The sequence below is a fragment of the Drosophila persimilis genome, unplaced genomic scaffold (genome assembly GCF_003286085.1).
Source record: "Drosophila persimilis strain 14011-0111.01,24,50 unplaced genomic scaffold, DperRS2 tig00000431-arrow-pilon, whole genome shotgun sequence".
Taxonomy (NCBI): Eukaryota; Metazoa; Arthropoda; class Insecta; order Diptera; family Drosophilidae; genus Drosophila; species Drosophila persimilis.
In genome coordinates this window covers 2,573,760-2,591,390 of record NW_020825312.1, presented here as the reverse complement: position 1 = coordinate 2,591,390, position 17,631 = coordinate 2,573,760, and the positions used below count along the sequence as shown (strand labels likewise).

Sequence of the window (17,631 nt, the reverse complement as noted above, 5' to 3'; positions counted from 1 at the left end):
GGCTGTGCTGTGCTGTGCTGCGGGTCCGAAGTGCGAAAGCCAAATGGGACCTGCCCCAACACTCACCATGGGAGGGCCGGCAGTGCCCGGGGGGTAATAAATAAGCTAGCCAAGAAGACGACAAAGAACTGCTTAAGTAATATTGTTATCTGATTGTCCAAACACCCTCGCAAAGCCCCTCCAGTGTGCTGCAGTACGGCAAAAACTGCCCAAAGAGCAGATGCTCAGATGCTTCTAGCGATTTTTCTTTACCAATTTTTTCTGCCCCTTTGGCCCGGTTGTCTGTAATCAGCTTTCATTTAAAATCCGTTGCGAAACGAGACGCACGCACGACTACCGACAGACCCCACGCCACGCCACGCCACTTCACGGCCACCAACACCCCCAATCCCCCATCTCACCCCATCTCACCCCATCTCACCCCATCCCATCCATTTACCTCCCAATCCCCCAATTTGCCTAAAATCTTATATAGTTTTCATGTTCATCCGCTTACAAATGACGCAACGCGGCATTTGCTCCCCGATACCAGGCGCCGGAGGAGGAGGAAGAGCAGGGGAAGTAGGAGGACAGGACCCTCTTGTTCGTGCAACGGGCTTTCGCTCCTATTCGGCATTCCCTCAAGGGCTTGCACTCGTAGCGCAGCCAGGTGCCTTCCTGTCCATGTCCCGCGTCCCGTGTCCCGTGTCCGCTGCCCGTTGTCCGTACCCAATACCATGCCCGTGTCTGTGTCTGTGTCTGTGCCCGTGTCCGTGTCCGAGTCCGCGTCCGTGCCCGTGTAGGGGCCAAATCAATTGCTCGCAACACGGCTAAATCTTTCGGATACATGAAATTTGGTTAGTGTGTTCTGCTCTGGCGCCCTGCGGCGCAGTGTATGGGCCGGATGGAGATAGTAGTAGAAGTAGAGCTAGAACTGGGGGAGGCAACGGCAATGGCAACGGCAACGGCCACGGGGACGGGGACGGGAATGGGCCCGACCAGGCATTGATTACAACTAGCAATTTTTCAGCTTGTTGCACATTTCGCGTGTTAATGTTGCATGCGGCCACCTCTGGTGGAGTGTTCCCTGCCCAGGGACACGGCGTTGTTTTCCCAAACAATGTCCGAGAGAGCGGAGAGTAGAATCTGGTTAAGACCGAGTGTCAATGAATCGGCAACAATGGGATAACGGTCCACCTTTCCACCCATCTACTATATGGCTTCTTCTTTGGATCGATCGAATACTGGTTGTCGTTTAGAAAATTGTCAAATATTTGTAACTGCTTGAAAATATTCCGAGTCAAATCCCAACCAACTCCGATCGAACTCCCATGTGTAGGTCAGGGGAAGTGCACCCAATTACAATATTTCTAATCCAATCACTGGGTTTCTACATTTCTACATTCGCCTACATTTCTACCATCGCAGTGGAGTGACTCGTCCCAAACATCGGCAGGCTGTTCTCATTTATCAGAGTCTCAAATATTTAGTGAGTAGAAGCGACACTCACAAAAAGAAACAACTTTGATACTTTTGGAAAACTTTCAAAATTAAATATAATTTCTACAGATCCAACCAAAGAAACTTCCGAAAGGGCTAGGACACAAGCAGGACCTCCAAGCAAAATGTCGTTACGTACATGTGCATGTGGTTGTAGTTGTGGATGCGGATGCGTTCGTAAGCCCAAATCCGATGAGCCGCCAAAGGCGCAGACTTCGTCCCATAGTATATCCTCCAAAAAAGAGGGCGAGCCGGCGGATAACTCAAAGGCACATGATGAAGCGAAGTCTCACAAAACAAAGCCAAAGGAGGAGCATGGCTCGAACCATCATCACTTTCACATTCCATTTTTGCACTCAGACTCACATTCAAAGATCGCATCCGATGAGGAAAAGGAGGGAGAAATGGTCGGACGACAGCTGACTCCCTACGAGTGCCAGCTGGAGGACGATGTCCAGCAGTTGCAGGAGGCCCTCTTCACCCTGACGTCGCACTATGCCAAGGTGCAGTTCCGCTTGCGCCAAATAGCCGCCGCCTCGGACTGCGAGAGGATCACTCTCCTCAAGGAGCTGGAGCGCATGACATGCGAGCCACTGGACGGATCTGGTCGCGACCAGGAGGACAAGCTGCACACGCTCCAGTCGGACGCCACGACCCTGGGCAGTGTGCGCCTCAAGCAGCACAAGATCATCACGCAGCTGCGGGGACGACTCCAGAACCTTGCCGATGCGGCCGCCGACTACTTCGTGATGGACAGAGATGGTCAGAAACGTGACTCCAAGGGAGACGGTGCGGAATCACACGATTTCGACGAACAGGGATATGAAGGACTACAGGGAAAATCGTCAAAAGCGACGTTTCTCTCAGAGGCATGGTCAGACACCATCTACGAGGACACCGAGAATGATGTCAACAACTCTTCGCGTTCCAAGTCCAATTCAAAGAACCGCAAGGGGAAAGGCAAGAAGAAAGACAAAAGGACAGACAAGAAGTCAGACAAGAAGACAGACAAGAAGACAGACAAGAAGGAGAAGAACACGGCGACAAATGGCGGGGCCGGTGACAGACATTCTAGGCGCGACTGTAGCAAAGATTGCCCAGCGTACCGAGCGCGCAGAAACAGTGGATCAGTCAGCGGAAGTGTACCCAATACATCCAGTAAGATCCTCGGCAAGATGTCCAGCAAGGATCTGTCGCCAAGTCGCGGTAGACTTTACGCCGTTTTGCGTGAAACACAGTCCCTGCCGCACTACCAACGGCGCACGGGTGAAGAGACAGCCCTGAAGAAGGTACGATCAACCGCCAAGAACCATTTAGAAGCGGTCCAGAAAGGGAGCCGCTGCAAGCCGGACATCCGCATAAATCGAAAGCCAAAGGCGAATGCCTCTCCGTCTGAGAATCTGGCCAAGGGCTGGCCGCTCAGTTGGAAGTACCTGAGACTGGACGAACCCCCATGTAGCGGTAGCTCGGCGAATATTCAGGGTTCTAGCATGCAGAGCCTTAACAAGCTGCGTCCAGGGAAGCAAGGGGGCGCCGATATGTGGAGCGATGTCAGGGAGGAAACAAGGAAACATCCGCACAAGAAATGCTGAATCAGAAATATCAGACCACAGATTGAAATTATAATAATAGTTTGGCCTTGAGAACTTTAACACCGTAGGGCTAAAAGGAAGTCACTCTAAAAGTGCTTTGGGCCAAATTAAGATTATAATTTTGCCAATCCTTCTGGGTTTAACAGAGAATATATATTTTTTAACGAATGTAAAGCAAATAAACAGTGAGTGATGTTGCGTTCTTCACTTTCAAATCCATGTACTTACCATCATGGTTGTGTTTGTGCTTCATTTATCATTTATCAACGCTATCGACTGTGTTACCCTCGAATTATAGCCATGGTCATTGAACCCTGGGACCGTCAGCATCCAGATAACATGGCTGCATCGCATCCCTTAAGCGGCTCTCAAAGACGGCCAACAAAAGGTCCATACATCCATCCATCCATCCAGCCAGCCATACAGCTATCATCGCTATGGGAAACCAGTTCTGAGCTCTTAGCTCTGAGCTCTGAGCTGTGTGCGCTTCTGTCGTGACCGGGGACCGCTTTTGGCAATTTTCCGCGCATGCGCGACGCGATTTCTGCAGCAGCAGCTTCGAGGGTTTGAGGCCCTTTGTTGCTTTAGGCAGAGGTCTGGCCAGGCCAATTCCCATTTTAAGGGTTGTTTATCTTGGTTTTAGCATTTGCACACAGCCTCAATGTGTGTGTGAGAGAATCTCAGTACTTACTCGGGCCCTGCTGAGTCCCTTGCCCCATTCCCTTTGCCAGAGTTTCATTCATAGCCAGATCTCTGCTTCTCTGCCTGTCTCTGTCTGTCTCTGCCTCTGGTCCCAAGCGGGTCTGTATCGGTTTTGGTTTTCGAATTTGGTTGTGGCATGCCCACATCTGGCGGCTCTCTGGGCCCTGCGAGCATGCGAGGAGAGTATCTCAGGCCCTGGCCCTGGCGCATGCGCATGCTCTAATCTTTTGTCTCATTGTTGACTGGTTTTTATGACGCCTTCTGTATTAATGGTTCGGTATCTCTCTTTAGTCTCGTGTGAAGAGGGTTCTACGGGCCATGTATGTGTGACATCTGGCCAACTGTGCGACTTGGTCATGGTCTATGCGGGCTGCACGCATATGGAGGGGTTGGCTGGAACGGCACACACATATGATTTGGCCTGTTAAATGATGTATGGAAAACATTCCGAAGATGCGAGACAAATTTGTCTCACACAAACAATGTGATCGCAGATACAAGATGTTGATAAGGATCGAAGGACAACTGGGGGAAATCCAATTGTATTTATCACAAGTCTTTCACACACATATTGCATGTGTCCCTATTTAAACCTCATTCCATACTAGATTTTGTGTGTTTATTAAACCATTTTGTATATTTTCTCCAGGATTTACAAAATATGGCAAGGTTTGTGCTTAGATAATTACGAAAAAAATGAAATTATAAATATGTTCTTCATATGAAAGAAATTAAGGCTAACATATAGCAAATATTCGGTATGCGGTATTCTGTACGTACACATGTGTTCTACTACGAACTTCAAAGAGTGTTTTCCACTAATATTCTTAGAGGATATAAAAAAAAAAAAAAAAAAAAAAGTAATCTACTTCGTGTGGTGTTCCTCTTTTTCATGTGATGAGATGTTGGCATTAGATCTGCAGTTGATCCGGGGCTTAGAACGAAATTAACATTTACATTTACACTAAACTAATTCTCTTAACCTTCTTACTTTCTTTGTCTTTCTCTTTGTCTTTGTCTTTGTGTTTCTCTTTGTCTTTGTCTTTGTGTTGTCTTTGCTTTGAGTGTATGTTTTCCATGTCTACGATGTAGTTATTGATATGAGAGCAGGAACGATACGATCCCTATAGGTGATAACCAGTTCCTTCAGTTGCATATTTGTTCGATTCTTTTTGGTATGGCACAGTTTTGGCATTACTTTTCTTATGGCAAAATGGGGGAGCAAAATGAATGGCAAGAAAACTATTTGCTTTGAGCAGCCGCATTAGTCCATAATGGGCTTTTCTTCGCTACTAAAAACTAGATCCCGAAACCGCCTTCTGGTGCGTCTCTACTTTACAGATCCTTCGCATTGCTGCATTTGCACGAGTAAAAGGAGAATGCGGTTCATCAGGTTATCCGCCTCGGAGTCCTCCATGCTGTTCAGTTTGGCGGAGATGAAGCCACAGAACTTCGAGTTGAGGACCTCGCGAACAGTTTGTGGTGGCGGCAGATCCAATCCCCCGGTGACTACAGCTGCATTCTGTTGCTGACGCAAATGCCGATGCTGCTGCAGCATCTGCTCCTCATAGTCATCGCCGTCGATGACACCGCCATCACCGTCGGCATCGCCGTCGTCCAGGTCCTCCTGCTCGCCATTGCGACGGCGCTTACGAGAGGAAGCCACCTCATCCACGCCGGCATTGGTGCTCCCCGGCGAGTTCGAGTCAAGTATAAGGGGATAGGGAAAGTCCGCATCAATAGCCTCCAGCTCCTCCACCCCATCGGAGCCATTGCCGGCATCGGCATCCTCGTCGCCGCTCCGCAACGAGCTCGCGTCCATGTCGTCGTAGCTCTGCTGCAGGTGATGATTCTCATTCCTGGTGGAGCTCACCCGACTGTCGTTATTTGCCTGGTGCTGATGGGCTGGCTGGGGCAAAGCGGGCGGTCCTCCGCCAGCTCCCGAGCAGCTTCCGCTGCTGCTGCTGCCGGCCCCGCCCCCCGTGGAGAGATCCAGCTCCGGCTTCACGTAGTAATCGCAATAGTAATCGTCGCCGCTCGCATTCAGGGTGGAGCACTTGGACAGATTCAGTGCAGAGGCCGAATCGTTGAAGGACGAGGATAGCTTCATGGCGCCTCCCTTGCCACCAGCTCCTCCTCCCAGAATGCTGTGGTTGTTGTTATTGTGGCTATTATTGTTGTTGTGCAGATGAGCAGCATAGGCGCTCAGGCTGAGATCTGTGGCATGTGAGGCGCCTCTAAAAGGAGAAAAAACAAAAACAGAACAGATAATGGAGAACTGTTAATAAAATTTATACAAGGACAAGAGGTTCAGGAATCCCCAAAAGTGAGCTTCTACTGCGTTCTATTGAGTCAAATTCCGATTTAGCTGAAACAAAACGATTCTCCTACCAATCCCAGAAATAGACAAAATCCAAGACAACCCCCAATAGTGGTCCCACAACGAAGAACGTGCTCAAACAAACCCCAAAAGCAGATTCGATACAATATGATACCAGAAAAACACAGAACAGAACCAGAACTTATTTCAATGTCCCAAACAGACCTGGATCTCTCTCCCTCTCTCTCTCTTTCTATCTCTCTCCCGCTTTGGTCGTCCTCGTTGGTTCGGGGCTGGTTTCCTGCTTCTCCTTGCAGACGTCTCAAATTTCAAGAGCATTTTCCCAAAACAATGCAGCTGTCAGGGACTCTACTCTGGGTGCTCGGAGGAACGAACGCCTGAACGTGGCTATTTTTAGCGTTGCCCCCCCAACTCTAATTTTGCTAAATGGCGCGGCTTGGCCCAGTTGTGCCCATTGACAAGAGGGGAAGAAAGAACAGACTTGTCCCCCTCTTCCGAGACACTCTACGCCTTATCTGTCCCGGGTCTCTCTTTCTCTCGCGCAGGTAGTTGACAATTGGAAAATTCTGTAAAACGATATGCCAGGCCCAGAAGAGACCCAACTGACATGCAGGACTAATCACGGCCAAATGCATTTTCACATGTTCCACTATCTGGAATGGCTCTATTTGCCTGCGGCTTCTGTGGTCTTGGCTCGAATTTGGTTTGGGTTCGAGCTCTTTTCTCGAGCCGTTCCCTGGGCTTATCAATATTTGCTTCCGCTCTGACCCAGGACAGGACCCTGACCAGACCATTAGAGAGTTTACACTTCCACATTCTACGCTGTGGCATATTCGAGGGAATTCCACAGATCGCTGCGTTATCTGCATTTGGCCAGATTATTCTCTGTGTCGTTTGAGTCGTCTGAAACACTCCCCGTACAAATAATTATGATTTCGAAATCCCAGCTTATTGATCGAGTGATAAAGGTAATAATAATCCTCCAATTGCTTAATCGGTACAAATATTTGGCAGTGCAAATAAATAACCCGGGAACCGAATGTGGGAATGGAATGGAATTGAATGAAATGGAATGGAATGGAATGGAATGTAGGGGTAAACGCCCACTTTCTGTGTGTGACGCACTGGAAAAGCATTTCGATACGGAGGGGGAGATCGCCGGACTGTGATTTCGGGCGTGGTTTGGCGGCGGCTCCCGTGGAAGTGGTGCAGGGCGGGAGGGGAGGCCAAACAACAGTTTCATCAATTTTGCAGCTCATTTGCTTATTAAATCATAAGCGTGACACACAGACAGCAGATTGCAAAGAGCCGAACAGGAACACAGCAGCGGTCAAAATAATAGCAACACAGACGCTACCCACAGAACATGTCTCAGTTTAAGTCGAAAAATCTTCATATAAGCAGCCTGATGGGTACCTACTGTTATTCTTTAAAAACACTCCGAGGAAGAGATGTAATATACCTGCTGGAAAACTTTTCAGGGAAATTAGCAGAACTTTCATTTGCATTGCTATTTATTTGACCACAATTGTGGTTACGCGTACGGGGACGCAAAGAGACCTGATCGGGGAGCAGAGAGAGAGATGGAAGATGGCCGAGCAGAGCAACCCCGGGCCCGGACTGATGTGATGTGGCTCTGCTGTTTCGCTGGTCCGTCCGCTGCTGCTGGTCGTGGGCATATTTTTAACCCTGGCCGAAGTCGAAGCCAAAGCCGAGGCTGAGACTGGCTGGAGAATGTTCAATTGCTCACCCATACACATACACACAGACCCATGCACACACACCCAACCCAGAACATTCACACTGACATGCTCATTTTCTCTCTCCCACAGTCGACCGACCGACCGACCGACTCGTCGTCTGCGATTCTTTTCTAAACTTGGTCCACGATTGTCATTTTCATATTGCTCTCATTAATTTATCGCTCTTTCCCTGTCTCTCTATCCCTCCTTCTCTTACACTCTCACTGTCTCTGAGGCCGGGCTGGGCTGCTTGCTGCGCTACCACCACCAGACCAGGCAGTACGTTTTTTTGTTGTTGGTTTTGCAGCTTCCCTCAATTTTGTTTTTGGTTCAAGTGGCGATGATGCTAAGGCTAGAGGCTGGCGGCTGTCGGTTGTCGGCTGGAAGCTGAGGCTGGATGGAGGCTGGTGGCGAGACCTCGTCGTCGGTCGTTGTATAATACGAATATTCGCTGCTTGGCGAGATCTGTTTTTATGGCTATGGCTCTATACATGGGGCTATGGCGGCGGCTCAAGCGCTGTACCGAGCCGGGCCAGCCCGGGCCGGGTCCGTTCCGTTTCTGTGTTGTCTGTTATCAGCTCAAAATAATAAAAATTTAAATATATATACATATGGACTCTTGTGTGTGTGCGAGTGTGTGTGTGTGTGTGCGGGCATGTGTCGGGGCCGTCGACTGCTTGTTGCCCATGTGGGTACAGTCAATTGAAAGGAAATGGCCTTATTTCATATAAATATGTACATAAAGTACAATCCACAATCCACACATACACAAGCCAACTCACACACACACACACATTCTCATACAAGTAGAGCTCCATATGAGCCAGAACATTGGTCGGGGCAGACTCTCGGCTGGCGGGTCTCTGGCCTGGTCATTCCTTTGTTCGGGATTGGTTTTTTCCACGTTACCGCTCCGATTTTCGCTCTGCTAGTACTTGAATGTGCACACGTCCATCCCATCCACAATCCACATATGCATATTTTGTATTTTGTATTTTTGTATTGGGCAGATGTTTTTCTCAGATACTGGAGCTGAGATTTGTCCGAGTTCGGAGTTCCGGGGCATATGCAAATCATCAGCGATGGCAACTGGTTAGTGTTTTGAAAGGATATGCCCCAGAGCCAGAGCTCAGAATAATTGCTCGCAATGGAAGTTGCAGCTTTCTTATAAAGTAGATCCCAGATCGGCAGATCCCGGCAAGATCGCAAATAGTATTCAAAGTAAGGGTAGTAAAATATCATCTTCCCCAAAATGTTTGCCTATTAGCGTGACTCATATGAGCAAAAACCATAAGGAAGGAAATGTATGCCAACAACAATCCATTGCAATGGCGTTTGGGGGCAGCAGGCGCTACCCCCATGAGCTGATAAGTTTCCAGGAAAAGAACAACACTCCAAACAATAATTTGGGCTATGGCCACCCCACAACAACACAACAGTCAACCACAAACCGACTTTGCATGGAATGGATTGCTTCACCGATCAACGACGACAACGACAACATTTAACAACGTGGGGAGAGCACAAACCTTACCCCAGACCTCTGTTGTGTGTATACATATGTATGTGTTTGTGTGCGTGTGTGTGTCTCAGCTACAATAACAATTTATTTTATGTGTGCCATCTTTTGCGATTTCCAACCAAGATCTAGCGAATGAGTCATCGAAAGGAAATATAGATGGGATCGGGTAGTAGTTTGCACCCGCACTGCACACACACACACACACACACACATTTGTTTGGCCAGTAAAGCGTGTGAGACAAAGACAAAGCCACTGACAATGGAAATGACAGACCCAGACCGAAGGCAAGCCAAGCCAAGAACGAAAGCCATTATTCATGACTTGAAGGTGCACTTTGACCGCACACCCCAATGCCTATTATGAATCGATCAAGAGGGCAGACGCTTATCGAAACTCTTTGTAATATTAGTCAAAAGCACGGACAATGAACACATCGAGCGAGTGTAAGATGAGCTAACGACTTGATAAATACAAAATAACATTGAAAATATCTGAACCAAGACCATTTAACAACTCATATACCCTATTTAACTCAATCCTGACAGAAAACCTTCTCAAATGTGCAATTCAATATCGAACACAATCATTTTCACTATCATTGGTGGGTGCGTCATGCATCCTTTCATGTGTTTTCACAACACAACTTTCTGTTTACAAAACCCCCCATTTTGTACTCACTTTCTCTCTCTGATAACGTCTCGCAGAAAATCCATGGCTTCGTACAGGCTCCATTTGGGCTTGAAGCCGTTGCCCATCATCTTGACGTGGGCCAGCTCCCGGCGATAGGATTCTCGCAGAGATTTGAAGGCCCGCGCCACTCGGCGACCCGGAGCATTGAACTCGCGTCCGATGTGCTCCCAGGCGCGGTTCTTTTCCTCCTCGGCGCCCTTGAAGTTGGGCAGCCGCGAGTCCCACAAAATGGGGTTGTCGTGCACCATTTGGATGAGCTTTAGTTTGTCGGAGGCGTTTCGTCGCACCACTATTTGGGGGGGAAAACAGAACAGAGGGGTTGATTGGGGGCGGAGGATGGTGCAGGCGAGGACTACGCACATTTCTTGATCTTCTGCGTGGGCGCCACAGCCGTGGAGGACGACAGGGGCATCAGCTCCACCTTGGGAGTCATGTCCAGGGCGATGGCAGCGGCGGCCGCGCTCAGATCCTGCAACGAATTGGTGGCACTGGGCGATCGGCCAGAGATAGCGCTCACGGGGGCCATCAAGATGTGCTGGAGAATCTGCAGATTTATGTTGGCGGCCAGTGTTCCGTCTTCACTATGCACTTTTTCCACTAAGACGACACGATCGCGGGGCGGCGGATTGGAGGCTTACCCTCTCACGACCAAGTTTAAACGGCGAATAAAAACGGAAACCAAAAAAATAACAACCACCGCAATGAGCAGAGCAGAGAACCGAGCGGCCTGCGTCGACGCCGGCAGCAAGCCCGCATTCAAAGCCAGAAAATCACGCGCACATCATGAAGGAGAGCGCAACAGAAACAGCAACAGCGACAGCGCTCTCTCTCTCTCTTTGGCTCTCACTCTCTCTCTCTGTCTCGCCCGCTGTCTAGATAGACCATAGTGTACCGTTATCGGAGTCAGTCGGGCCGAGACAGACGTTGATCCAGACCAGGTCACAAACGCTCTGCTCTTCGCTTGCTCTCGCGCTCTCACCAGAATGGAAAAATGCCGTTTAATTGCAATCACACAAGAGCAACAGAAAGTAAAAGCAAACGAAGAACGACGAGCGAACGCGAAAAGCAGCGACGGCGCGCGCGCACACACACAGCCACTCACACACTGGCAAACATTCCCGTGAATACAATCAAGACGAGAACAGAACAAGAAAATGTGTGTAATACAAAAATCCGTCGACGCGTTCGCGCTTGTCGTCGGTTTACAGTAGCCGATGGACGAATTGTTGAAGCCTCCCTCTCTGGGTTCGGTTCGCCGTTTCTTCTTGACGACAGCGATGGCAATGCAATACCCTACAGCTGAGAGCCGCTTAGTTCATGATCGATGCACATACATACATCCATACATCTATGTACATATTTTTATATTATTTATTTATTGATTAATTTATTTGGCCAAACTCTGCAGAAGAGCTTGTTGGTCTATAAAATGGCTTGTTTACATATACATATATTGAATTTGTATTTGAAAAATTACAAAAAAACCTATCATTTTATCAAACAAACAGCTTGTATGATAATTTCACTGCTTAGCACTTCCTTTTAAAATGACCTTCATGTTTTATCGATTAATTGCATTTCAAGGAAATACTCAGCAAACTTTCAGGCTGACAGAGATCGACACAGAATCATAGTATCCTATTCAAGGGTATAACCCACACTTTGGTCGACTCTTAAGTACAGAAGTACAGAGCGGTCTTGTACCCCCCATTGCATACTCGTACCCTCACAGATTAAATTTATTTATTAAGAGCGGGACAAACTGTTGCCGGGACGAACAGACTATCGGCCCACTCGCAGTGGTCCAATCGCATCGTGTACCAGTACTTCCTCAAAAACTCCCTCTTTCTTGTCCCACAACAATTGCAGCACTCATTTCAGTTTCCATTTCGTATGCATGCATCACCCTCCCCTCCTCGGCCAATCAGCCAACTGATGTGTGTGTGTGTGTGTGTGTGTGTGTTCGAGAGGGGGATCTGCTAGAGGGTGCTAGGGGGCAGATTTGAGCCCGCTTAAGTAATGTGGAGTGAAGGAGGGAAGGAGGGCAGCGATGAATTCGTTTCTGTCTCTGTCTCTTCTTCGCGTCTACAATTGCGTTTTAGTTGAATTTTTGTTCTGTTTCTGTTGCTTCGGTCTTTCGGTCTTTCTGCCTTTCGCCGTCTTCTTTCGGTGCAGCTACCACCGCGATTCCGATTCCGATCCGAAGTCGAAGTTCAGTTCATTATCGTATTTCCTCGTTTGTAAAAATTTACAAGAGAACAGAACATTTGGATCACACATGTTGATGATACTGCCAAGAAGCAACAGAGACGGAGGACTTCCAGCTAGTGAGTGAGCGAGCGAGATGCATCCGTTTGTGTATGCGTTTGTTTTGGCTTGCGCTTTGGACTCCCATTCGCTGCAGAGCAGCAGAGATAACAGTAATATGTAGTATATGTATGCACATATGTACATAGTTCGTTCCCTATTTCTGTCCATTTAAGCCGCTGAAAATCTAGCAACTACAATCGACAACAACCCGCCTCGGACTCGGACTCTCGCACTGCAAGCAAATGGCAAAAAGAGAGACGCAGCGAAAGATAGATAGAGTGAGAGAGAGAGGTCAGAACAGAGAGGAGAAATGAAATGCTTTGTCTGTACGTAATTTATGCCTAATGAACTATTTCCGGCCAAGTGTCAATTAATGTATTCTGTTTTGGGGCAGAGTCACAACGTGCCCGCACAAATGTTGTCACGATAATTTTTCTGGCAAAAACTCTGGGCCCCCACTTCCACTCACAGTCGATCCCATCCATCTCCTTCCATCTCGCGCTCACAATCTTAGGGACGGACGGACAGCAGGCCGCATCCGTTGCAGTACCCTCAATGACCCACCACACCACCGCCTCAATCTGGCCCGATCGCATGATCTCTCGCCAGATGAAAGACCTTCGTCTCCCGCTTCTCAGCTTCCTCGCTTTTTGGTATTTTTTCAAGCCAAATTGAAACCCATGCAAGCGGAATTTGTTTTCTACTTGACGGCTACTGCTGATTAAATTCTCATATGTACATACATAAATACATATTCATACATACATATATGAACAAGAATATATATGTACATATGTATGTATGTGTTTTTATGTGAACTTTTATGGGGCAAAATGAGTTTTCTGCCCTTTAGTTGGACTCTGGCAATAATGCGCAGTTAATTGGGCAGCCATAAAATGGTAAAGTAAAGTGAATTTGAGAGCCCCAACGAACAGGCATGAACAGGAAGATTTTTGCAATGAAATAAAATATGAATAGGTTTCATATGTAGGTATGGTGCGTATAATATACATATGTACATATGCATATACATATGTGCATGCTTAATACGAGTATTCAGGATCTGCATTAAATTGGTACAATTGGTAATGAAAATTGTGTACCAACTTCTCTCTGGTTTTTCCACTGCAGGTATTGCAACGCACATAATAATATTATCCGACTCTGTCCGTCAACTATCCTTCGCAAAAAAAAAAAGAATACCATTCAGTTTTAAACCTATGCGACAAATTTGAGTAAAATATAATCATAAATGTACATAGAATAAATATTCGAAGAGTATTCCTAAAACTACACTTATCTTAAAGTCTTCACTCCTTTAAACGACTGGCATATATTCACGTACAATGTAAATACCTTCTTCATAAGGAAAGCATTGAAAGATGTTTTTATACGAATATACTACGAGTATTAGGAAATATCAGAGCCCTTCTTCGTCCGTCCCCATACCAGGGCAAGCGATCGGTTCGCTTATCAGTGAAATTAATCACTAATTCAATGCAAATAGAGTCTTGGCTGTAAATACAAAGTCAATAAATATTGACACAGGTCAAAACGCCAGGCCAGGCAAGGCAGGCAGAGGAACGGCATGAACGATCGTAACTGTTGGCGTTTTTGCTTGTCTTCTTACCCATTCGATAAGCCCGAAATGAAACTGAAACGAAAACGAACCCTAATTGAACGCAGCTCACAGCCCAACCCAACCCAACCCAACTCAACTCGACTCAACTCAATCAGGCCATAAAATTTATAGGCGAGCGAAGCGACTGTTCTGTTTGTGTCCACAAAGCGGGGGAAACGATCCAGACCATGTTGGGAATAATTTTAACCAACATTTTTCTGATGAACCAACCGACTGAGACCTCGGGCCAAGGCAGAGAGACCTAGACCCCGCTGCATTTGGCAATACGCGCGTAGATAAAGAAAAAAGATGACGACTCGACGGGGTAGTATGGTATGGGATGGGGGGGGCTTGGGAATAGGCAAATGGATCCGACGGACTCTCATGACAAATCAAGCAGATCGAGCCCGAAGCCAAAGGCGAAGCCAAGACCGAATCTGGGCTGGAATCTGAATCGAAATCGAAATCGATCGTCCATCCATCCGTCTGTCGATCAGTCCCGTACCGGGCGAAAATCAGTTGCCGTTTAATACTTTGTTGTTATTGCCGATGGTGATATGGTGGCGGTGTGGTGCGGTGCTGCCTGGCGCGTTGGAATATTTAAATTCTGACCCAACCCCAATCCAAATAAATTTGTGGCGTAATGTGCAGCTGTGTGCGTATGTTTTCAGTTTCAGTTTCTTGCTGTTTGGGGCCTCTGTACGGCATACGGCATTCTCTCTCTTTCTCTGCCCGGTCTGCCCGGTCTCTTGGGGTCAAAATAGTCGCATATCGTTAAGAACCACAACCACCAGGCGGCGGAGGGACTGGCGGACGCTGGTAATCGAAGCACACTCGAAGCTGGCGACATGGGAAATAACAGAAACAACTTAAATATCATCGCAATTGGGTAATGGCCATGTGCCTGGCGATACGGAACGGAAAGCCAGTAGCAGAAGCTTTTTTCGATGAGAAGATGCAAATGAAGGTCACTATACCTCGATAGCTCCTAGGGGAGCGGTTTAAAAGCCATTTATGACACTTTTTTCAATTCCGTTGCCCCGAAAGATGGATTTCGTGAATGCTGATAATGAGCTTGGACGCTCTTCAAACACACCATGACTCAAAGATTGCATATGAAATGTACCCCTACCCTTACGCTTACCCCTACCCTTACCCTTACCCGCGCCCGTATATTGTATACCTTTTGTTCTTACGTCTGATTAGTCTTGATCTGGACTAGCTGCCCCAACTCGAAGATTTTTCGCCTCAGTTTGTGTTATTCATGTCCAAGCCGTTTGTCGTTTGTGTAATCGCGGCTTTTGGTCTCGTAGTAGGCCCAGCTCTTGGAACGGACCTCTCTCCCCGTACTCTCCCCGTACTCTCCCCGTACGTACGTACATATGTTGACTTTGTCATCGCTTATCGTTTATGCGGCGACGACCGACCCGTCGTCGTCCGTCCTATTCCGTTGATTGTTGTAATTGCCACTCGTACAATTGCTGTTGCTGTTGCTGTTGCTATTGCGGTCGATGTAGTATGTATTTGCCGGTGGTTGGCCGACTGATAGTGGCACAGTCTGGGTCGAAAATAAAACTAGTTGGGAATGCCTGTCGAGCCACGGGCGTCGGGCCTCGGGCCTCGGGCCCACATCCGTAATGCAATGCATTGAAAATATCATCGCATGAAGAGGGACAGATAAAATTAAAGGAGCTGTCTGCCTGGGGCATGGGGCATGGGGCATGGGGCATGTCTAAATGATCTAATGCAGTCGCTCCAACCAGTTAGTCCATCTTCTTTGTGGTGGTTTCCGTTCTGCTGTCGTGGAAAACCAACATTTGCTGTTAATTACTGTTACTCACTTTCAGAAAGAGCGAGAAAATAAGGCAAGTGTGGGGGGCGGGGAAACCGAATCCGACAATACCCTAACTGATTGAATAATAAAAAGTGGAATGTATTGCTCTTATCATCAGGAAAAAAAAACACTTATAAGCCAGAAAATTCTGCATGATGGAAGATCCTTCTTAAAACACAGATACCCCCCTACCCCTTGAAAGGGAATCCAAAACGTAAACTTTTGCTGCAGAAAAAAGTGCGCTATGCTCTACTATTGTTGGAGCTGTTGCCCCCACATGTCCGTTAGAGAATGAGAACACAAAAATTTAATTAACAATTTAGAGCAACATTTGGGCCACCAAAAACAGCAAAACAACTGCAACGGCGACGCTAGCGCCAACGCCAACGCTAACGCTAACGCGCGGTGCCGATGACGACCCTCAGAGGTCCCTCGGCGAGTCCAAGGCGAGTTAGTTAGTAGCCCCGCCCCCTGTAGTCCCCCTGTAGCCCCTGCAGCCACTGGTAGCCCCTGGTAGCCTGCAGCGGATTCGGGCGGGCACGGGGTTCTGTTCTGGTGTGTGTTTGGTGCAAGTGAAGGACCCTCCTCCGCTCTGGGGGAAAAGCTGCCATGTTCCAAGCAGACAACTGCAACAACAACTTATCACTCAACAATCAGAGGCAGGCACAGCACACACACTAACCAGCCCAGTCGGCCCCAGGAACTGGCCAAGTAATTACAAGAGGACATGCCAAGAAGGCGCCCTCTCATGTGAAAGGGTTCGTTCGTTCGGCCCAGGATGGGAGACTGGGGACGGACTGGGGGGACAGGGGCCAACTGGCAGTGTGTTTTGCGGTAACCATCTACATTTAAATGGGAAAATTGTTAGTTGAAGCAAACGGAAATCAGGCAGCGGCAGCCCAGAGATTTCTTGGGCTGACTTTGGGCTTAACATGCGAGTACCAGAATTATCCCAAGATTTTAGATATGCACGTATGTATGTATGTATGTGAGAGTCGAGTCCTGTGCCCATGTCTCCTTGTAGGAGCCATGGAGACATGTGGCAAATTATAACATTGACCAACTACCAACCACGAACAATAACAAGAACAAAAACAAGAACTCGGCTTACAATGCTTTATCCCCGTCCGCAGTTGCTGTTGTTGTTGGTATCATTCGTATTGTTTCTGTCATGTAAACCCCACTGTCATAATCAAGGCAACTCGCCCGCGGGGACACAACTACAGCCAGCTACGAGAATGAGTCCGAGAACGAACTGTGGCAACATCTGCTGCTCACTGCTCACTGCTCTCTGCTCTCTGCTCTCCGCTGTTGGTAGTTTTAAAATGGAGCAAAATGGAAGAACCTCGGGGTTCTTGGGGATTTTTTGGGGGGGAACAAAGCCAATGTCACATCACAGCCGAAAGGGTTGACCAACTAGCACATGCTGTTTGTTTAGGCTCTCGGAGCTTCTCGGGTAAGAGAGCATAGTGGCAAATTGCCTGCAATCGAACTATTTGGCTATCTATGAATACTGCTTATGGAACGGCAATCCCATAAGGATATACAGCATCCGATGCCTGTTCTAGAATCCCTTCCGGACGAGGGGACTATTGCCGCACTCTCCCCAAGGTAAGCTGCCAACTGCGAGGACAAGAGCCGTTCTTTGGGGAAATAATTTGGCCTCTGCTATTATTATGTTATTAGGGGTCCCAGCTCTCTCTCTCGCTGGGAGCTGGAAGCTGGGAGCTGTGAGCTGTGAGCTGGCTGGGAGACCTCGAACTCTGCTCTGAAATGTGGCACACTTTTTTTTTGCAC

The 17,631-nt window shown here is 47.9% G+C and overlaps 2 protein-coding genes across 2 annotated transcripts; one reads left to right on the top strand and one right to left on the bottom strand.

Annotated features, from left to right (window-relative positions):
* The first annotated feature begins 1,294 nt into the window (after positions 1 to 1,294).
* Positions 1,295 to 3,290, top strand: LOC6596160. The gene is made up of 2 exons (XM_002021101.2): positions 1,295 to 1,468; positions 1,549 to 3,290. Exon 2 carries the CDS (start codon positions 1,605 to 1,607, stop codon positions 3,069 to 3,071), a length of 1,467 nt encoding a protein of 488 aa, XP_002021137.1. The 5' UTR covers positions 1,295 to 1,468; positions 1,549 to 1,604; the 3' UTR covers positions 3,072 to 3,290.
* Positions 3,291 to 4,795: 1,505 nt separating this feature from the next.
* Positions 4,796 to 10,731, bottom strand: LOC6596163. The gene is made up of 3 exons (XM_026989533.1): positions 10,430 to 10,731; positions 10,058 to 10,358; positions 4,796 to 6,010 (listed from the first exon to the last, which is right to left on the bottom strand). The coding sequence occupies exons 1-3, from the start codon at positions 10,593 to 10,595 to the stop codon at positions 5,104 to 5,106; spliced, it is 1,374 nt and encodes a 457-aa protein (XP_026845334.1). The 5' UTR covers positions 10,596 to 10,731; the 3' UTR covers positions 4,796 to 5,103.
* Between the last annotated feature and the right edge of the window lie 6,900 nt (positions 10,732 to 17,631).

What these genes read in the sequence shown, in the direction of transcription:
- LOC6596160 (XM_002021101.2), top strand. Translation starts at nt 1,605, where the DNA reads ATGTCGTTACGTACATGTGCATGTGGTTGTAGTTGTGGATGCGGATGC.
- LOC6596163 (XM_026989533.1), bottom strand. Translation starts at nt 10,595, where the DNA reads ATGGCCCCCGTGAGCGCTATCTCTGGCCGATCGCCCAGTGCCACCAAT. An exon ending in CACGCAGAAGATCAAGAAAT is followed by an intron (nt 10,359 to 10,429) that starts GTGCGTAGTCCT and finishes CCCCCCAAATAG; the next exon opens with TGGTGCGACGAAACGCCTCC. An exon ending in GACGTTATCAGAGAGAGAAA is followed by an intron (nt 6,011 to 10,057) that starts GTGAGTACAAAA and finishes TTCTCCTTTTAG; the next exon opens with AGGCGCCTCACATGCCACAG.